The 23238-nt window shown below is 41.2% G+C and overlaps 1 protein-coding gene across 3 annotated transcripts in view; it reads left to right on the forward strand.

Annotated features, from left to right (window-relative positions):
• Window positions 1-23238, forward strand: part of PREX1 (phosphatidylinositol-3,4,5-trisphosphate dependent Rac exchange factor 1) — a 221193-nt gene that overhangs the window by 157105 nt on the left and 40850 nt on the right. For all 3 annotated transcript variants that reach the window (XM_074970042.1, XM_074970041.1, XM_074970040.1), the window contains exons 15-17: window positions 3858-3930; window positions 6856-6998; window positions 15590-15682. In XM_074970042.1, coding sequence (XP_074826143.1) covers window positions 3858-3930; window positions 6856-6998; window positions 15590-15682 — 309 coding nt within the window. The remainder of the gene's footprint in view (window positions 1-3857; window positions 3931-6855; window positions 6999-15589; window positions 15683-23238) is intronic.

A 23238-nucleotide genomic window follows, 5' to 3' on the forward strand; every position in this document is an offset into this window, starting at 1 on the left:
TTACAGTACAAATATTTATAATAAAAAATATATACACTTTGATTTCAATTACAACACAGAATACAATATATATGAACATGTAGAAAAACATCCAAAATATTTAATAAATTTCAATTGGTATTCTGTTGTTTAACAGTGTGATTAAAACTGCAATTAATCACAATTAATTTTTTTAATCACAATTTATTTTTTTCAGTTAATCACCTGAGTTAACTGCGATTAATCGACAGCCCTAGAACCTGACTCTCCCTTACATAAAGACCCCTTTATTTTAAGTTCTCATTGATGAAAAGCACTATATAAGAGCTAGGTATCATGATATTGCCAAAGTGACGTAAAAGGGCCTTTGTGTAAATGAGCATTAGGCCTGGAATGTTCTTCTTCGGAAAGGTTCTCTTCAGTTGCATTTGACATCTTTTTATGTTAAGGAAACAAATGTGATTGAAGAGACACTGTGGGACCCCATTTATCAAATGAAACAGCTGAAAGAGGGGCTACCTATTCCCGCCTTTGCTAGGCGGGAGGAAAACAGGCAGTTTAGAGCTCAGGTTGTTGAATCTGTTCCATGTGGCTTAACAGGGTCCATGGAGAACGGGGGGGGAAAGAAGCTGCTGTGGCCAAAAGGGAGCAATTTAATCAATCTAATGCAGCCATGATTGTAGTTCATCACAGTCCTGCAGGCAAGAGGTTGACTCAGAGGTCAAAATAAAAGATCAGTCTTAGGTCTGGAGAAAGTGAACTCATTTTTTTCCTCCTTTTCCTCATTCTCTTCGGTTAATCCAGCCTGCAGGTTTGCTGTTCACTGAATTTTCCTTTATGCTTCATGCATTAGGCTTGAATCATCTGTGTATAGAGGCTAAATTGGTGTGTGTGTGTGTTATATGAGAAAAAATGTCTGATGTATTCAGTTAGTTAATAGGAACATTGTCAACATTTAACTTCTGCATCTTGGCTTGGGCCCAATTCCCATTCATGTCATTGGGAGATATTCCTTTGACTCTAGTGGGAGTTGGATTGAGTCCCAAATTTGCTAAATTAAAAATCAAAAATATGATTTTTTTTCTAACTGGTGGCACTACAAATTCTTCCATGGATATCAAAATCCATCAGGATTCTTCCTGCTACTTATGTCATTCCTTGCTTTACCAATAGGTCCTATGGAACTTCATAGTAAATTATCACTTTTCTATAGTTTTTTTTTTTTTTAACTTTCTCATAAAATTTAACAGAAAATTGCTTCCATGCTATGGAAACCTGTAGTGTTGTCTTCACTTTCAAAGCCCTCCATGGACTATCCCAAATCTACCTTTCATCTCTTACTCACTACTGAGATGTAGACTCCCACCTCTGATCATAGGTGCTGGAACTAGGGATGCGGGGAGGGGGTGCTGCAGCACCCCCTAACTTGAAGTGGTTTCAATTATATCCAGAGTTTACAGTTTGGTTCAATTGCTCTCAGCGCCCCCACTATAAAAATTGTTCCAGCACCCCACCTCCAATTGGCTCATGATGCCAACATCCATCACCCCCTTGTCAAATTTCCAAACAGGTACCTTTGTGCTCTCTCCCATGATGCCCCTCATGCTTGGGAGGAGCTCCCTGTGAACATCCCCAGAACTAACTCCTCCTTCAAAACCCTCCTGAAAACTCTCCTTTAGAGTGATGTCTACAAAAAAAACTTAGCCATGGTTTGGCCACTAGTGTATTGAGAACACTGCCTAACATGCTGGCCAACAGTGTCTCATTGTCTCCTTGTACTCTTGTCTGTCTGCATCTGTTGTCTCTTGATTTAGACTTAGATTGCAAGCTCTTTGGAATGTCTTTTTGCTCTGTGTTTGTACAGTGCCTAGCACTGTGCGGTTCTGGTCCATGACTGGGGCTCCTAGGTGCTACTGCAATACAAATAATAATAAAGGGATATTGGGCCTTATTCACCGCTATGTTAGCTCATTGTTTCCCGGGGTGTAGCTCCATTGAGGGCAATCTATTGATTACACTGGCATAAAACCAGAGTAACATGGTGGGGTGTTGAGTTTCATGTGCAGTTTCTGCAAGAGATGCATCTAAAATTATATGTAGAATGTTCAATGATGTCTCGCTTTAAGGTTTTTTTATTACTGCTCTTCTTGCAGTTGGAGGGATTACTATTTGGAAATATGCACAGAGGATCTGCAATGCTCTATTTTCAGTTGCCTCCTAAATTTAAAAGATGCTGGTTTTCAAGGGATGTGATCTGAGGCCACACTAACGTCAGCAGGAGTAGCCAAGTTTGCTTTAGAATCCCCACACTTGGAGATTTTAATGTGCAGTTGCCTGGAAGAGAACCAGATCCCAAAGGCTAATTTAAGAACGGTGTCAGAAGGCATTTCCCCTTCAATTTATTCACAATTACAGAATTAAATTAGATTTTAAATCCCAGCCCCTATGCAGAATGAACTATCCATTTAGCCTAAAAAATAAGTCATAGTGGTAGCTGGGAGTTGTCACATGGCAGGATGTTGAAACTGAGAAGAGCATTGTAAAGCCTTGAAATTAGTTTACAGTTAAAAAATGAGTTTAATGTTTATTAATACCTACTGCTTGTGTATCCTTGGGGGATTATGAAATAGACTCAGGCAACCCCTGGAGCAGTTGCACTGCATCCTGGCAGGGATACAGCCATTGCTTTTTGTTTTGCAGATACCATGGGTTTTTGTCTTGCTGTCAGATAGTGGCAGTCATACCATCTCACAGTGAGCAGCATATGCAGAAGATCAGGAAGTAGAAGGGAGGGAGCCTAAATGAAAATGAGTCAGGCAGGGTAATAGGAATCTACCCCTAAGCATGTCAGTCATTCTTAGCCAACTGCAGGGTGTGGGCTTGGGGAGGTTGGGACCTGTGCTCAAACAGTGAGCTTAATCTGAGTGCTAAATCCCAGGCTGCATGGGTAAAGTCTGCAGGGTGGAGACTCGTCATTCTTCATACATTTTTCATTTTTTGTTTCTTTGTATTTTTTCTTGAGAACAACCTCAAATGGCTGCAATTGTGGCCTTTATTTTGGCACCTCAATAGGGTCTGATCCTGAGAGATGCTGAGCACCCAGAATTCAGTGGGATGTCACTCAGAGCTGTGAACCATACTCGGCACCTTGCAAGGTCTGGCAGTGAGCAAGAGAGGGTGCAGCAGGCACACCTGCAAAAATCTTCCTTTCTGCATGCCAAATAAGCTATTGCAATGCAGAATTTGGGTATTTATTGCAAATAACCAATTTTCTGCATGCAAATTACTTTTTAATGATTTGTAACAGGCACATTTGCAGACTCACCTCTTGCACCCTACTTTGAAATGTTGGCTTGAGGGCTTCAAATGATATTTAACTGAGCAAGTCGTTTTTTTGCAGGTTTGGCTGTATGAGAACACAGAGTACCATAGAAGTTTAATTAAATGCAACCTTTGGGAGTTCACTTGAACTGATTATGCAGAGAGCGTTTTCCCTTTCTTGGTTTAGATATAGATAAAAATCTCTCTCTCCTTCTAAGAATGAGTGGTATTGTCTGTGGCTAATGGGTACTGAACTCAATCTTTATCATGATTGCCAGTAATAAAGAAAAATGTCTCCACACTGAGGTAATATTATGCGTCTGTGCTGGTAAAATAGCTGCTTTCCAGAGGCCTGGTCTTTTGTCCTCCCAATTCCTGTGGGAGGGAAGGGGTGCTATATATAGGAATGAATGGGATTTGGGCAAAGGGAGGCCTATTTTAATTGCTTGCTATTGTTCTCTGCCAGTCTGCTAATTTCAGAGCTGCAAGCACAGGGAGGGGAAATTGTTTAGATTAGGAAGTAGTCTGAGGTGTAACATTTATCCTCCTGTTTCTAGGGAGACTGTCAGACTCGGGAGGAAGCGGTCGCACTGGGTGTTGGACTGTGCAATAATGGCTTCATGCATCATGGTAATGTATCAATAACCCATCTCATAGCTAGTTAACAGAGCTCTCTCATTCAGTCTCATTAACTGGGGAGATCTGCAAATCCCTCTCCTATAGGCTGTGCCACACATGCTGATATACAAACAGCTGCAGAGGTCCCAGCAGGATCCAGCTGAAATGCAGCCATGGGGAATACTGCAGGCACTGAGCCTATACTGGGGTAATAGCTCCCCAACAGGGTCCCCATGTTGATGATGTTCTTGGTAAGCACTGCAGCACCTAGCCAGTTTAGAGGGGAGATGTTTTTCTCGCCATGTGTTTCAGTGCCATGACTGGGCCATCGGAAATGCTGCACATGCTAAGTACTGTCCTGAAATGTACCTCAGTGGGTCTCAGGAATAACATGGCATGCACTGGTCTAACCTGTGCTGAATCTCCAAACACTAGGCTGAGCTATTCTAAAGGAATTGCCAAATTGCTCAGTCCAGTTTCTGCCTCTTGGATCTGCCTTGGCAGCCCTCAGAGCTGAGCGGCTGGAGCTGCCAGATTCTCAAGCTCAGCCCTGTGTTTTGAGGTCTGCCCTGCTCTTTAATTTCTCGTGGCTATTTTAGATTGTTTTTGCACCCCTCCAGCAGTGAAGATTTGCTCTAAAATAAAAGCGCCGGCTATTTAATGACCCCATATTCTGCCATCTCCCATGTCCTCATAGTAATCAAGATGTGGCATGTGGGAAACCCAGCGGAAATATCCAAAAACCCTAGTGCAATATAGGAGTAGCAATTAGTGAGGGGATGTGAAGGAGCATCATTATAATTTGTGCCCCAAAATGAAAAGGTACCATCTCTCCAATGGGCATTTTAGATGGGCAAAGCCAATGGAAAAATCACATCGGTGGTAAAAGCATGGATTCTGAGAATTTGTGGCCATTTGGGGCTTTAGAGTTTGAATTAAATTCTCTGCCCCCATTGCCCATCCCTGAACAGACATTGTAACAAGTACAGCCTGTTCCCAGAGTCTAACTGTTAACCTCAGTTTATGGAACTGGGGGAACTCACCATATGGAAACTCACTAGCATGTTCGTTCTCTTTCAATTCAGCTGGCAGCTTTGGCCCCAGTCAGGAAACCTGGAGGAAGAGGGATGGGAGTGTCAGACTGTGATCCCCTTATTCACATTGCGTAGTCCCTTACTTCTCAAAGAGCCGCAATGATCCTTTCAGAGCAAGGTCCTACTCAACATGAGCAAGTGTCTCAGAATATGGCCCATCATGAAAAGGAGACAAGTGATGAGCAATCCCCAGGGAAGCAGAGGGTCCAAACTTTCATCCCTTCCCTCCAGCCTGGTGATTGGGTGATGGAGACCTGAGCTCAGAACTGGAAAATGTGCCTTGTAGAGCCCCCATCTCTGGCAGACCCTCAGGTAGTGCCCCAGCCATTGCCTAGATTTTGGGATACATTGCCTGTGACAACTGCAGGCTTTTAACTATATAGATATATTTTATACATATATAAATGAAATGGCTGCAAAAATTTTAATGAAATGTTCCTGGAAAAGGTGAGTCAGGGACTGGAGAGGAGGAGTGTGGCGAGCACCCAGTATTGCTGCTCTGGGCCAGATCAGAGGCTATCTGTAGATTTCTCTGCAGTGTTTACCCATAGGCTTTAATCAGAACCACCCTTGACCTGGCCCCAGAAGATGAAAGAGACATTAGGAAACAGACACCACGGCCAAACTGGTTCTGCAAGTCCCTGCCAGACAAGTGATTAACTTCTCAAGAAAGTCTCTTTCCTTCAGCAGCTTTTTAAATTTTCTTCTGAGGCCATTTTTTGTTGTGTGGAGCTGACTGGCCTTTGGAAGCCTCACAATGGGCCTGTGTTTATAGATGGGAATTTCTCCAGCTAGTGGCTGAAAAAGCAGCCACTGCATCCTCCCTTGAGTATTTCAGATTCTGCACCAAAGCATGAAAAGGTGTCCCATATCTGACTGCAGGGAGAGGCACACTGAAAATGAGTAAGGATTGGGCATGGTCTTAAAACTGTAAGGATAGGGATCATGGGGCCCAGCATGGAACTCTTTGGGCACTAGCACCCAAATTTACTCTGGTTTATAAAGCTATTGTTACACACATACAACAGCCTTCCTCTCTCAGAGCCATATGGTGGAACTCCACTTCCATTTTCAGCTCTCCTATCCATTCTTAATACCTTCATTCCACATACACGCTGAACCGTTACGTGTGGACTCCCTTGCTGTCCCTCTAACAAGCAGTTCAAGAGCAATATTGTTCCCAGAGCTGTGAATCTGCCCATTGTCTTCCTCCATGATGCTGGTGCCAAGACAGGGAAGTAAACAAATCACATCCATATGTGTTTCAGCTCCATTAGACAAACTGTCAAAGATAAATCAGCATTTGACCAATGAAGAAATGCTGATTCAGTGGGGAAGTAATATTTACTTTCCAGGTTCCAAGTGGTGTTTCCAGAGATGAGACCTCTTAATACATAGTTGTCTAATGCTTGATAATATACTACATAGCACTTTCTTCTAAGAGGACCCGATGGGCATTCCACATGCATCAGAAGCACGGGTGTAGTTTAGGGGTGTCAGAGAGGGCATTGCCCTCCCAAACTACAAGCCTCAGGCAAGCATGGAATTTTTTCCCCGCCCCCCCCCCCCCCCCCCACAGCCCTGTTGGCCTGACTCGAGCTGACCCCCAAATATAGAAGTCAAACTATGCCTATGATCAGAAGAACTGAAGATCAGACCACGAACCACCATGCAGCTTGGAGAGGTGTGCCCAAAGTGTGCTAAATAAATGATTGGCTGGAATTGGTGGTCAGGATTTTGTTTGGTCTCTGGTTTTCTAAAGGTTGGACAGATATTTTTAGATTTCCTTCTAACTCGCTCTCTCTCTGTCCACGTGTGTGTGTCTTCCACCTTTGGTTTTCAGTCCTGGAGAAGAGCGAATTCAAGGATGAATCCCAATATTTCCGTTTTTATGCTGATGAGGAGATGGAGGGTACAAGTTTCAAGAGCAAGCAGCTGCGTAATGACTTCAAGCTTGTTGAAAACATCCTAGCAAAGCGCCTGCTGGTAAGACAGAGCTGGTCTGGTGTTCGTTTCACATAAGGCATTGTGATCTTTCGCTTTCTAAGAGACTAAATTTATACTACAGTGTAGTAGAAAAAAACCAGGGTGGGAAATTACAGACAGTAGCCAGATATTGCAGCTGACTGATTCACTGCGAGACTTCTTTTTCTTGAGAGACAAGATGGGGGAGGTAGATTCAAAAGGAGGCCTTGCATCAAACGGACTGAAGTTAAACACTGAGTGACATAAATAGCATGGTAGATGTACTTAGGTAAAAGTCAGGTAACTCCCCAAGTTTCATATGTTTTTGGGAGTCACTGTGAGAGTGATTCCAAATACAGTAGATTCAGATAGGCTGGATTCCTATACAGAACATACCCAGTTCAAGTCTCAGTTCCAATATCATGGCTGGGATCCAAGAAAACCATTTTCCAGGCAATAGTATTGTTCTCCATGTTGATTCAAATAGTTATTTCCCATGATCCCCAGTCTGTTAAATACCATCACACTCTTGATTACATGTGGACTGCTTTACCCTTGTTTGGACTTGGATGCCATTTGTCCAGAAAACCTCATTAGTACCAGTGGCCCAGAGCCCAAACTCCTCTCCTGTTGAGCACTGGCAGAATGCAGGAGCAGGAAGAAAGCCCACATCATTAACAACAAAAAACAGCTTTGCTGGAAAGGATCCTGAGGCCCATTAAAGGAGGAAAGAGTTTTCCTGGTGGATGGCCAAAATTGCACCCTCCTGCTGCTATTCTACCTCCAGGGAGATCACTATTTGTCTTAATGGTTAATTGTGATATTTAAAGCACCATACAATGATGTCCCTCCCTCCTTCTCCATAAAAATCGTTCACCTGCGCATCCAGTGCTAGTGACATGTGTGTCTATGTTCATCCTCCTTTAAAATCATTTGATACAAAGAAGCTGCTAAAGGAATAATTTACTTAACTGCCAAGAACTTACATTCTGGGCTTGATTCCTGCATTTTGCAAAGCACTCAGAGATCATCTTCATATTCACTCATAGGGCACTGTCATCACTCAAGCTACTTTGATTTTCTTCCCTGTGGACAGAGGTCCCTTTTTGGGGGAAACAGATTAACCAGCATACATCGTCCACTTTTCTTCCCCCTTATTTAAAATTTCAAGTGTCTAACGACAGCATTATTTCTACCCCTGAAATAAGGTAGCCTTTTAAAGGTCAGCAGTAGACCTGGTTGATCCTACCTTCTGCTAATGCGTTGGATGTTTATTAGCATTCACCAAAGAGTTTATGTGAATAAATTTCAACCTCTTGGGTTGTTCACTTTGTCTTTTTGCTATTGATTACGAGTAGTTTATGACAGAGCACCTAAGTCACATCTACTCTCTGACTCTGGGTAACTGAAAGATTTAAAACAGAAGAAATATTTATTATATTATATAATATATATATTATATTATATTTATTATATTACTGTTATTGTAGTTCCTAAACAAACACAATCCCCTCCCAAAGAGCAAAAATGAATAACAAACGATGCATAGCAAATAACAAACAGCATGCTTCTTGATACAGATTTTCAAATGAATAATTAATTATTTGTGCTAAAATTCTGGGCTTCACTGCTATTTCCACAAACAAACCAAGAGCTACCTAAATACTTGTGAAGTAGACAATCCCACAAATACAAGCACTGGAAATGCATCACATTTATTCATGACAACATTCATGCCTCCCTTTTTTGGTTAGCAATAAGGAGCTGCTGGAATCCTTGTGCTTCCCTGTCTGCAGAACAACCCCGCCTTGCTCCTCTTAAACTGGGCCTTTGTACATCACTCCATTCCTTAGGGCTCCCTGTAAGCCACATTGTAGTTAGGGTAACATAACTTCCACTCTGCTGGATTTTGTATTGTATCGCTACAGTGTAATCTGCGTTGCCTAAGGGGAAAAAAACTCAACTCACTCACCAACTGGTGCTAGGTTTTTCCCCCTTTCCCTATCTTGGACAACCTTGCACTGTAAGGAGGGAAACAACAAGAGCTTTCTGGCCAATGAAAATCACAAATGCCAAAGGAAAGTGATTCCAGGCTGGAAAAAAATGCACTTCAAACAAAGTTTGATATTCATTTATTTATGCAGTTGTTTTTGATTTATGGACATAAATCTTGATGTGCTGAAAACATACACAAAATTCTTTGCATAGTTCAGAAAGAATTAGGGCTTCTGACTGCCTCCAGCTACAGGGATTGTATCCGTGTTGCAGCATTCCCCTGTTAACTTTTGTTCTACACTTCAGCTCATCAGACCCAACACTTAAAGAATCAAATCTCAGACAGACAAATGTGCTTGTGGAGATGGGCATCCATGAAGGATCCACCAGAAGTTTCCCACACTCTCAGTTCTGTCTATCAGTAGGGGACACCAACCAAGTCAGGATCATTTGTCTGATCTTAAATGGAAGGTGTCAGAGCTTTTCCCATCACTATGGAGATACTGCCTGCAAACATCTTGGGGAACAGCTTCTAAAGCACCTTAGGCTCTTGTAGGAGCTCAGGAGCCTAGCCACCATTGAAAGTCAATACCAACATGGCTGCCTTCTGGCATTGTAGGTGTTTTGGAGAAAGGTGGCATCTAGTGGTCTGAGCACAAGAATGAGGAATGTACCTGGGTCCTAATCCAGTTTCTGAAATAAGCTCACTGTATAGCTTTAAGCAAGTCACTTAACCACTCTGCGCCTCAGTTTTCCCATCCGCAAAATGAGGATAATATTTACCTGCTATCTCTATCATATTTAGAAGGGGCTTTGAAGATGAAAGGCACTAAATCAAATAATAATTAATAATAATAGCACTTTGAACTTACTCTGTATAGTGTAGCACCCTCCCATCCCAGGGTCTCAAGTGTGTAGATATTAGGTAGCATTATAACTCATTCATGTTTCTCACTACAGTTTTAAAAGAGCCATTTCAATTAATAAGGCAACCCCCTTAAATGTGCTGATAAAACTGTGGCATTGCAAAACACATTTCTCTTATTCAGAGCTTAAATAGAGACTTGCATTGTTAAAATAAAGTCCTGCTCACTCCCTAATAAAATCTCTTCACTGTTTACTCATTTCAGGGGAATTATTCTTGTGTCTTGTGCTAATATAAAATGATCTCATTCTTCACAGCTTCTGCAAAAGAGAGGCTGCCTCATTGCCTTTCATTAATCTAGCCTCCCAAAGTCTATTCAGGTTTCAGAGTAACAGCCGTGTTAGTCTGTATTCGCAAAAAGAAAAGGAGTACTTGTGGCACCTTAGAGACTAACCAATTTATTTGAGCATAAGCTTTCGTTAGCTACAGCTCACTTCCTATTCCTATTCAGGCTTGAGAATTCAAAATCATTGATTAAAAATACCCTCAGGAACAGAATCACGAATGAGAGTCTGTCCCAGAGGGATCTCTGAACTCCCAAGGAGTTGGGCTGGCAAGTCAATAACAAGAGGCATCTGTCATCCAGGTGTAGCCAGACGCCATAATAAGGGTATTTTTGAGTGGATTTGGCCACTAAAAACCCCAGCAAACACTGAAGTGAAAATAAGTCTCTCTTATACTGTAAATCTTTCATTGTTAAGTTATTCAGAATGTTCAGTTCACTGTGGAGGTCATGGATCAAAAGGATCTTGATTTTTGTTGTGTTTTATTTTTTGTGTTTAGTGGTTGGCGAAATGTAACACCAAAGACTTTAGTGGCTCAAAGGCTTCCTTGTCAAGGCTTACAGCAGAGATGGGTTTATGCTGCAAACATTTTCCCCACTAGTGTATGTTTCACATTTTCAATTAATTCAGTTCAACCATGTTCACACTCTCTGTTGAGTTGGATTTCCAATCATGCAATCAAGTTTTACTGATGTGTATCCTTAGGGGGATTGAATTTAAGATCACACACTTAAGTCAGGTTTCAGAGTAACAGCCGTGTTAGTCTGTATTCGCAAAAAGAAAAGGAGTACTTGTGGCACCTTAGAGACTAACCAATTTATTTGAGCATAAGCTTTCGTGAGCTACAGCTCACTTCATCGGATGCATACTGTGGAAAATACAGAAGATGTTTTTATACACACAGACCATGAAAAAATGGGTGTTTATCACTACAAAAGGTTTTCTCTCCCCGCACCCCACTCTCCTGCTGATAATAGCTTATCTAAAGTGATCACTCTCCTTATAATGTGTATGATAATCAAGGTGGGCCATTTCCAGCACAAATCCAGGTTTTCTCCCCCCCCCCCCCCACTCTCCTGTTGGCAATAGCTTATCTAAAGTGATCACTCTCCTTACAATGTGTGTGATAATCAAGGTGAGCCATTTCCAGCATAAATCCAGGGTTTAACAAGAACGTCTGAGGAACAGTAGGGGCGGAGGGGGGGAGGAATAAACAAGGGGAAATAGGTTACTTTTTATAATGAATCAACCATTCCCAGTCTCTATTCAAGCCTAAGTTAATTGTATCCAATTTGCAAATTAATTCCAATTCAGCAGTCTCTCGTTGGAGTCTGTTTTTGAAGTCTTTTTGTTGAAGGATAGTCACTTTGAGATCAGAAATCGAGTGACCAGAGAGATTGAAGTGTTCTCTGACTGGTTTATGAATGTTATAATTCTTGACATCTGATTTGTGTCCATTTATTCTTTTACGTAGAGACTGTCCAGTTTGACCAATGTACATGGCAGAGGGGCATTGCTGGCACATGATGGCATATATCACATTGGTGGATGTGCAGGTGAATGAGCCTCTGATAGTGTGGCTGATGTGATTAGGCCCTGTGATGGTGTCCCCTGAATAGATATGTGGGCACAATTGACAACGGGCTTTGTTGCAAGGATAGGTTCCTGGGTTAGTGGTTCTGTTGTGTGGTATGTGGTTGCTGGTGAGTATTCGCTTCAGGTTGGGGGGCTGTCTGTAGGCAAGGACTGGCCTGTCTCCCAAGATTTGTGAGAGTATTGGGTCGTCCTTCAGGATAGGTTGTAGATCCTTGATAATGCATTGAAGGGGTTTTAGTTGGGGGCTGAAGGTGATGGCTAGTGGCGTTCTGTTATTTTCTTTGTTAGGCCTGTCCTGCATGCAAGGAGCACAATGAATACATCTAAGGCACACCTAAAAATACAGTTTTTGGGCCAAATTCTGAAAACTGGAACAAAGTCTCAGTGAAAGTGATTTGCCCGAAGAAAACTGAGCTGAAGCGAAAACATAGCAGATGTGAGGGGAGAAATCTTCAGCCTTCTGCGTGCTTTCAAGCCTTCTGAATGCATAGCCACCATCAGCCAGCGACTGGAAAGCATGTGAGGGGAGTAGCAGATATAACGTTGCTTCCCTCCCAACACTGGTTTGGCCCATGTGCATTTGTGTACGGAAGATGGCTGAAATAGAGGTTAACTTGGGACAAAGGAAGCCACAAGCTATCCATTTGGTGTTACTGTTTATTCAGACAGACCATACTGCACTCTAATGTGCTGGCAACTGACAATGGTTTAACATGTGTTTTCCATGTTGGAGGAAAGTCCCTTACCAGATGATTGGGCAATTTCATAGTGCAGTAGGGATATAGTTCCGTGTTCACTGAGTCATCTCACTTGTTGTTGTCACCATTTTTTAATGTTGGCTTGTGGCCAAGTTCTGCTGGTCCATCGTGGCACCCAGACCCCTTTGATTTCAGTGGGGAGCTATCCATGGAAATCTGAGGGCAGAAACTGATCATTAATGACTTAAATTCTCCTTAGCTTAAAGCTTATACTTTCTGCCTCTCTATCATAACCCAAATAGCCATCTTCCCTTCTGCCAAGAGCCATCCATTAAATAGCGTGGCTTTGTCTGGAAAGATCAGCCCTTAAAGGCACAGTCCCTTATACATATTTACTATACTGATTACATTAAGTAGAGGGTCTACAATTTTTTCAGAGCCTGGACCATCTTTTAATAGACATTGTATCATGGACATCGCTCCACCATTCACAGTCATATGACTTCCCTGTGGCACTACAACAATTGCTTATGTGGGAAAGTGTCACACAAGAAATATTTAATTCAGTATTTTTAGCTGCCTTTTAATAGGATTTAGCAGCTAGGAATGAAAGAGGAGCCAGCATCATGTGACCAGCCTGCTCAGCATGGACTACTCTGCAGACCATAGTTGTAAACCTGTGTGCTAGAGTGACTAGCAAAACAAAGAACTATATAACTGTTACGATGGACATTGTGGTGGTAACAAGCTGTTATTGGGAAAGAGTTCAGTCACTAATAAATGGCGATACATGCGCTGGAACTCAGATCTCACTTGTTGCAAACAAAGCAGATGTGATAGAAACAAATATAATGGGCTATTTTTAGGATATTTCTTCTCCCTGTGTCCTGGCCAAATTCTATTTGAGGATGTTCTGCCTGTCTAAACTTCCCCTGCAATTTCAATTGAATATTCTTCTTTACATCCTGGACTGTATAATTGTGTGATGCTGCTGTTCAATATTAAGCAGCTGCCGTTTTATATTCCCAAAGTGGCTGCATTTCAGGGGTGACAGAAATGATTGCTGTATATGGAAAGTCTCTTAATTGCTTTGGGATCCTTTGGGATGAAAGGCTGTACTGTACTGAAATGCAAGGTATTACTGTTTCATTATGTGGAAAACACATCACCGCTTTCTCAAAGTGTTGCATAGCAGCAGATGAAATGAACACTGACTATAGTTTGCATAAACGTTTATAAAAGGGCTTTGGGATTCTTTGGCTTGAAAAGTGGCACAGAAATGTAGGACTGTTAGTTACATCACCATCACTTTCATTGAAAACAACCCACATTAAAAACTTTACAAACAATTCCGTTTGCCCTCAGTTTTAGAACTGAGAAGGGCAGGAAGGTCATTAGGAAATGACTGGGCATGAAAGAGATTTCCATGTGCAGTCATGGTATTTGCACACAAACTAGACATTCAATGGTGTGTAGCCCTTGGCGTCTCAGGTTTTGCAAATCAAGACCTCTGTGTACATCTACACAGTGAGCAGCAGCCCACAGCAGTGAGTCTCAGAGCCTGGACGGATGGGCTTGGGCTACAGCGCAAAAAATAGCAGTGTAGACATTATAGCTTGGGCTGTGAAACCTACACTTCTCCCTAGGCTTCAGAGCCCAAACTCCAGCCTAAGCTGCAATATCTACACAATTATTTTTAGCACCATGGTGCAAGCTCCATGAGCCCGAGTCTGATGATCTGGGCTTGACACTTGTGGCCACAGGCTGCTGCTCACTGTGTAGATGTGCCCTGAATGTTTAAGATACTGTATCATTTTGTTTTGCCATCCACAGCTGTCTGAAAGCTGAATATGGTCTTGTCATGCCACATGTGAATGTTCAGAAGCACCCAAGGTTTTGTTCAGAGTAGTGGTCATGGGTCATATAGAGTGGCAACTTTACCGTGTTATCAGGGAATACAAGGATGGTGAGTTCGTGTTGTTTCCAGTAGAGCTATCTGAAATACCACTATTCCCCAACAACCTGTCTCAGCGCTGTTGGTTGATTTTTTTCTCAAAAGGTTAACACTGCATTTGCCTTTAGCCGCGTGACTCCCATTAAAATAAATGGGAATTTTAAGGCTAACTCCCCAGTTGGTGCTTTGAAAATGTAGCCCTGAGCATGTTTCTCCAGCAGGAGAGGAACTGCACAGCCTCCTTGCATGGAAAATGACAAGTTGAATGGGAGAGCTGCCCAAGTAGTTTTCAATTGAATCCCAAACTTGAGGCGATAAAGTACGCATTGTGTTGGGCTGAAACTCATGCCACTTGTAACAATGCAAGGCCAAAATCTAACTAGCACTGTGCTCATTTTCTAATGAACTTTTTGTACTGAGTATGCTTGAGTAGCATTGTTCTCAAAGCATTTCGTTAGACAGAACCACCGCACATTTTCCACTGAATCTTCCCCCCTTGGTGTTTCCCTTTTTATCTGAACATCTCGTGAACAGGTGGTTGTTGGTTTTTTTTTTCTCTTGTAGGTGTCTTAGAGTAGTGAGTTATTTTGCACCTGAAGATTTTGGCTCCTTCAGGGAAGGAAGGTTCTATTTTCATAATCTTCTGCAGTGATGAACCACTAACAGGAGGAAATTGATACGTTAATGGCATTGACTGTAATAGAAAAAGACTAGTGCTTTTCAGCAGTGTAGAAGTCGGAAGGCTCAAGGGAGTAATCTTCTATAATTTTCTTGTCATAGTGGCACGTGTTAGATTATGGGCAGCTTTTCTTTTCATCTGATTTATTAGATTTATTTCTCTTATTAGATGTGTATTAAATGTGTTAAGTTCACGAAATGAGGCTTCTCTGATGGAACTCAGTACAATTAGAGGCTGAAATCACAAGTTATTAAGTTCAATACACTACAGGAGTAACTGGATACAATTTTAGAATCTGTGTTATGCAGGAGATTACATTAGATGATCTAATGGTCCCTACTGACTTTCAGATCCATGAATCTATGACAACAATGACTTAAGAAGTGAAAAGCCCAGCTCTGTCTCCTTTCAGCTCACCAGTTCCTCCAAAACACACTTCCATATCTGTAAGACGTTACCCTGTGCTCTTTTTATTTTTAAGATCTTACCTGGAGACGACGACTATGGGTTTGACATTGAAGAAAAGAACAAAGCAATCGTGGTCAAGTCTGTTGAGCGAGGATCTCATGCAGAGGTGAGACCTTCTGACAATTATAAACATTTCCCTTTTTGCAGTGGGAAGAAGCTTCTTCTTTGAAAAGGCACAGCAATATCCTTTATAAGCCTGTTTCATGTTAGTGGCAGCTAATAGGAAATTGGGGATTGTCTGCAGTTCCTCTGGTCATAAACTGCCTCTGTACATTGATACGTTTTTGGCTGCTTTGCATAAAACATTCTTGCTGAACATTTTTATTAAGTGAGAAGACAACAGACAGCTCCTTTTTGTGATGATCGCAAAGCTTGGACAGTGTCAGGAGATGCAAAGCTGAGAGCAGGGAGACAGTAGTTAGATTTACAGAGTGGGCATATTTGAATTCTGTTTCTTTCAAACATATATAAACTGATTTCTTCCTTGATCCCTGGTGTTTTCTAAAAGCACTAATCAGCTTTATTGGATTCTCACATATATTAATGAATCTATCTGAAGTAGTTATATTACCACAGTATCGGAGCACTTCACAACCTTTTGATGTATTTATCCTTACAAACCTCCCCCCCTCCCCATAGGGAAGTGCTATTGTCCCCATTCTGCAGAACGAAGGCATGGAGAGACTTGCCCAGCGTCACACAGGAAGCTTGTGGGAGAGCAGGGACTGGAACGCTAATCTCCCAAGTCCAAGCCTAACCTCTATCCGTGGGCTATCTTTCCTGGCGATCCTGCAGATTGCTTGGATGTGTACTGTTCTGGGCTACCTATGCTTCCTTAATGATCTAAGGAGAGGAAGCAACCAGATTGATTTCAACATGTTGAGAGAATCCCAAATAGGAACTTTAAGAGGCAGTTTAATATTAGAATTAAATGATCTTATTCTCCCTTGTTTTGTAGCCGCCAGCAAAGCTGGGCCCATGCCTAAAATCAAACTCAAATTAACATAAATTGGCCAATTTTTTATTAATGCAAACCTCTAGGGTAAACCATTGCCTGACAGATAATCCCTCGGTCATTTCTTTGGCCAGCTGCTTGTAGAACATTCTGCATTGAAAATCTGTTTGTGTTTTGAGACAACAGGAGCACACAATTTTCTAAGGAATCTTTTTCTTGACTGTCCAAGACAAACAAGCTGTGACCATCTGCCCATCTTTTCAACTTGGCTTTAAAATCTTGAAGGAACCAAATCAAGATCTCACTGAACTGGAAAGCTGTCAACTCCATTTACCAAGATTTGAAGCCTAGCAGTAATGCATTTCATTAATTGCTTTTTGATACTACATAGCGATATAGCATATGGTTCTGTGCCAGCTCAGCAGCTTTAGGCCATTTGGAAATCCTCTGCCTGTTTTAACACTCCAGGGACAAAACCAGGGCAAGGAGTTTCACTTCATTGTGCCCAACCACACTTCATTGGATTTTATTACCGATCTTTAGGCCAGGTTAGGATTTCAGATATACTAGTGTGAATCTGGAATAACTCCATCAACTTCAGTGGGGAATTACTCCAGATTAAAGGGGACAGGTGATAAAAGCCCACAGCTAAGTGTAAAAAAAGGTGACCTTAACATAGGGCTAGATATTGGGGGGGGGGGGGGCGGGGGAATGGAAAATTACAGTAGGGTCATAGGAGCAATAAGATGGATAATAATGGGTGGATCTACTCAGCATCTAAGATGTCTGTATACAAATGCAAGGCATATGGGGAGTAAACAAGAAGAACTGGAAGTATTAGTACATAAACTAAATTATTACTTAACTGGCATCTCAGAAATGCGGTGGGATAAATTCATGACTGGAATATTGCTATAGAGGGATATAACTTGTTCAGGAAGGCAGGCAGGGGAAAAAGGGAGGTGGTGTTGCATTATGCATCAAGAATATATACACTTGCTCTGAGGTCCAGAAGGAGGTGAGAGGCAGACCAGTTGACAGTCAGTTGGTGAAGATAAAAAGGGAAAATGAACAGGGGTGATGTCACGGTAGGGGGCTACTGTAGCTCACCAAATCAGAAGGAGGAGTTGGATGAGGCATTTCTAGAACAAACAACAGAAATATCCAAAACACAAGACCTGGTAACTGGGACTTTAACTACCCAGTCATGTGCTGGAAAAATGATACAGCAAAACACAAAATGTCCAGTGAGTTCTTGAAATGTACTTGGGACATTCCTTGTTTCAGAAGGTGGAGCAAGTAACTGGGAAAGTAACTTGATTCTAACTAACAGGGAGGAACTGGTTGTGAATCTGAAGGTTGAAGGCAATTTGGGTGAAAGTGATCATGAAATGATAGATTTCATGATTCTAAAGAAAAGGAAGGCATGAGAGTAGCAGAATAAGGCCAGATGGATGTAAAAAAAGCAGACTTTCACAAAATCACACAACTGGTAGGTAAGATCCCACCTAAAGAAAATCTAAGGGAAAAGGGAGTTCAGGAGAGCTGGGAGTTCAGGAGGGCTGGAAGTTTCTCAAAGAGACAATACTAAAGGCATAAAGAAAAGGAGTACTTGTGGCACCTTAGAGACTAACCAGTTTATTTGAGCATATGCTTTCGTGAGCTACAGCTCACTTCATTGGATGCATGTAGCTCACGAAAGCTTATGCTCAAATAAATTTGTAAGTCTCTAAGGTGCCACAGGTACTCCTTTTCTTTTTGCGAATACAGACTAATACGGCTGCTACTCTAAAACCTATTAAAGGCATAACTCTCCCAATGTAAGGAAAGATAGGAAGAATAGTAAGGGGCCAATATGGATGAATCAGGAGCTCTCTGATGATTTGAAAATCAAAAAGGAATCCTACAAAAGGTAAAAACATGGACAAATTACTAATAATGAATACTCAAGAATAGTACAATCATGTAGGGACAAAATCAGAAAGGCTAAGGCACAAAATGAGTTACATCTAAGCTAGTGATATAAAAGGCAATCAGAAGAGGTTCAATAAATATATTAGTAGCAAGAGAAAGATGAAGGAAAGTGTAGGTCCTCCACCTAGCGTGGAGGGAGAGCTACTGATGACATCAAGAAGGCTGAGGTATTTAGTGCCTATTTTGCTTCAGTGTTCACTAAAAAGGTTAATTGTGACCAGATACTTAAAACAATTAATATTAACAACATGGAGGAAGGAACACAAGCTAAAACAGGGAAAGAACAGGTTAAAGAACATTTAGATAAGTCTGATGTATTCAAGTCATCAGGGCCTGATCAGATTCATCCTAGGATGCTTAAGGAACTAGCTGAAGCAATCTTGGAACCATTAGAGATTATATTTGAGAACTCATGGAGAGGGGGTGAGATCCCAGAGGACTGGAGAAGGGCAAACACAGTATTTATCTTTAAAAGGGGGAATAAAGAGGACCTGGGGAATTATAAATCGGTCAGCCTAACTTCCATAGATGGAAAGATACTGGAAGAGATTATTAAACAATCAGTTTGTAAGCACCTAGAGGATAATAGGGTAATAGCCAACCTGGATTTGTCAAGAACAAATCATGCCAAACCAACCTCATTTCCTTCTTTGACAGGGTTACTGGCCTAGTGGATGTGGGGAAGCTGTAGATGTGATATATCTTGATTTTAGTAATGCACGATCCCATCTGACATTCTCATGAGCAAACTAGAGAAATGGGGTCTAGACTGAATTACTATACAGTGGTTGCAAAACTGCTAGAAAGACCATACTTAAAGAGTTGCTGTCAATGGTTCTGTCAAACTGGGAGGACGGATCTAACTGGGGTCCCACAAGAATCTGCTCTGGGTCAATGTTTTCATTGATGACTTGGATAATGGAGTGGAGAGTATGCTTATAGAATGTGCGGATGACACTGAGCTGGGAGGGGTTGCAAGCACTTGGAGAAGAGGATTAGACATCAAAATGACAAATTGGAGAATCTATCTAAAACAAACAAGATGAAATTCAATAAAAGACGAGTGCAAAATACTAAACTTAGGAAGAAAATATCAAATGCACAGCTGCAAAATCGGGAATACTAGCTAGATGGTAGTACTGATTAAAAGGAACTTGGGAGTATAATGGATCACAAATTGAATATGAGTCAATAATGTGATGCAATTGTCAAAAGGCTAATATCATTCTGGGTTGTATTAACAGGAGTGTCATATGTAAGACATGGGAGGTAATTGTCCTGCTCTACTTGGCTCTGGTGAGGCCTCCACCAGAGTACTGTGTCCAGTTCTAGGTGCCACACTTTAGGAAAGATGTGGACAAATTGGAGAGACTCCAGAGGAGAGCAACAAAAATGATAAAAGGTTAAAAAAACTGGGCATGTTTCATCTTGAGGAAAGAAGGTTGAGGGGAAACCTGATAAACAGTCTTCAAATATGTTATGGGCTGTTATCCAAAGGACAGCGATCAATTGTTTTCCATGTCCACTGAAGGTAGGAGAATTTGTTAGATATTAGGAAAACCTTTCTAACTATAAGAATAGTTAACCTGGAATAGGCTTCCAAGAGAGGTTGTGGAATCTCCATCACTGGAATTTTCTAAGAACAGGTGAGACTAACATCTGTCAGGGATAGTCTAGGTATACTTGGTCCTGCCTCAGCACTACGGGCTGGACTAAATGACCTCTTAAGTCCCTTCCAGCCCTACAGTTCTATCATTCTGTGATTAAAATCTGTGAAACTGATTCCAGCATGTGGCACTTTGCCTTCTGTATGTATCTCCTGTGTGCCTCATTATACCCATTCCATGTTTAGTATATTTCCAGCAACACTTGTTTCCACATGTTTGATCCTGGAGTTTGTTTGTAAACAGTACATTCAGACACATAGGAAGGAAACAACAGGGAAAAAATTACCCCATTGAGAGTTGTGCTTGCTATCCGACTTCGAACAGCCAACTGACAAGCAGATGTATGATATTTGAACAAACCATGTCTAACATACAACCATTTGGCCAGAGGCCATCTGATGGATAGCAACCAGTGGGCTCTCGCTCTTCAGAAAAACCAGAGGCCCATATCCAGACAACTGTACGGAGTTATCATAAGGAACATCCATGATTCAGGAAATGCAAGAGCCATTACAATGTAGAATTTTACTCTTAAAGAAACACGACTCCAAATTTTAATCTGCTTGAATTGTTATAATCCATGGAAGAAAATATCTTTTCCTAGTTTGTTCAATTTGGCATGAAACTTTGCACCTAATTTGTACATGGATTTACCATGATTGTCTAAATTGGTCTGTTGTGTGTATAAACAGACAATTAGAAATTTAAAGTAGTCATTTGCACATGGAATTAGCGCGGTTATGCATGAATTTGAAGTAACTGTGCAAACATTAAATGCAAAGGCACAATTCTGAAAATCTGAATTTATTTGTCTAACTCCTCCATCCCCTGTTGCAAACTTGTCAGTATAAATAGCTACTAATGACACAAACTTTTCCATTTAACTATAAATCAAAATATTAACAAAATCTGTCCTCCTCACTTTAGTCACAGAACTCTCATAGTTGATAATGATGATACACCAGTCGCAAAGGAGGTCAAAAGAGTCGTGTTCATTTCAGCTGTGTTAGAAACTGGGGGCAGGTGGAGGATTAGGCTGAATTAAAATTTGCCACATGGAAAGAAAAAGAGGAGAGGGGAATGAAATGCCATTTACAGGTTTCTAAAGAGATGTTATGAACAGAAAGTGCAAGTAATATAGAGAGCATTTGATGGTTTCTCCCTTTAATAATTTGGTTGAAAAAAATATATAGTAGGCAATAGGCTGCACCAGCTCCTGTTGTCTCTGTGATAAAAATGAACAAAACCAAGCACTTGTACTTCCTAAATTCTAATGAAAAAAATCAATGAACCCTAGACTATAAACTGAGCTCTGATTTCCAAAATCGCAGTGCTAATTTAAGATGAGCCAAACCATTCATAAGCTAAGGCAAATCAGGGCTTCCAACTTCCCTCATGCCAGAGGTTAAGTTTCACACCTGAAAGTGGATTTGTGAAGTAATGTGTATACCTCCTTTATTGTAAGTCAGTGAAACCATCTGTAGATTTCAAATGGAACATCGAAGCGCTCGCGGTCAGGGCAGCATAGCCAAGGTCTTATAGAGCCCAATTCTAGAATTAAAATTTGCCAGATGGAAAGATACAAAAGGAGAGGGGAATGAAATGCCATTTACAGGTTTCTAAAGGGATGTTATGAACAGAAAGTGCAAGTAATATAAAGAGCAATACACTTAAGCTGAGAACAGCAACCCAGTACAATCCCTAAGAGATTTTGCCTAAGAGAGTAAAACCATCTTCAGGTGTTGGAAATTTTTAACTGGCTGAGTTCAAAAGCATTGAACCTCATCAGCTTCAATTACGTTTTCAGTCAGAGAAGATATAGAACAAGACAGATGTTAAAATCAGTGGGAGTTACTCATAACCTGGGGGCTGAGTGGTAAATTGTACCCGTAGCATGTTGTTTTTCTTTAACTTCATTAGGGGGATTCTGGTTTTTGTGATTCTCAGTCTAGGTCCGGGGTAGGCAACCTATGGCACGCGTGCTGAAGGCGGCATGCGAATTGATTTTCAGTGGCACTCACACTGCCTGGGTCCTGGTCACCAGTCCGGGGGGTCTCTGCATTTTAATTTAATTTTAAAGGAAGTTTCTTAAACATTTTAAAAACCTTATTTACTTTACATACAACAATAGTTTAGTTATATATTAGACTTATAGAAAGAGACCTTCTAAAAACGTTAAAATGTATTTCTGGCACACAAAACCTTAAATTAGAGTGAATAAATGAAGACTCAGCACACCACTTCTGAAAGGTTGCCAACCCCTGGTATCTCACTTATTTAAAACGAGCTGATATGTGGATGGATTAGTAAGTGAATTGTTAAGGGTTATTATCTAATAGAGAATGAGGTTCTGCATTCTTTTTCTTGTTCTGCCTCTGACTTACTATGTGACCTTGGCCAAGTCACTAAGGACAAAAGTTTCAAACTTGGAGGACTAAAGTTTGGCACCTGAATAAAAATGGCCTGATTTTCAGAGATGTTGAGCAACCAAATCTCCTTTTGAAGTCCATGGCAAGATCTCTGCACAACTTAAAATCAGGCTACATTTATTTAGGTAGGTAACTATAGATTATATGCTTAAATTCAGTCATTCAAGTTTGAAAATGTTGGTCTCTGTGCCTCAGTTTCCCCACCTGTCAACTATGGATAGCAATACTTCCCTATCTCACAGGGGTTAGTGAGGCTCAATCTGCAATCCTCCAACAAAAAGTGCAGTAGAAATGCAAAGTCTTCGGAAGTAAGTTTATTCTTGGTATCCCCTATCAGTTCATGTTACTGTTGTTGGATAGAGATTCTTTTATTAGTTGTGGAAGTCGTAGGGTCTCTAAATGTAACTGACAAATGATTTGGTGACCTGGGGAAAGAAAAAAAAAACTTTGTGTATATCTTCTGGACATTAATAATCCTAGTAGCTTGCAAACTAAGGAGTATTCGAAGCTATCAATCCATACCTGTCAACTGCAATGTTTAGTGTAGACAGCACCACCAGCAAGAGGTGGCACTATATCTGTATCTTACTATTAAGTTGTTGTCTTGTATGTTGTTGATCTCACCTGTGGTGTTGGC

The sequence above is a fragment of the Natator depressus genome, chromosome 13 (genome assembly GCF_965152275.1).
Source record: "Natator depressus isolate rNatDep1 chromosome 13, rNatDep2.hap1, whole genome shotgun sequence".
Taxonomy (NCBI): domain Eukaryota; kingdom Metazoa; phylum Chordata; order Testudines; family Cheloniidae; genus Natator; species Natator depressus.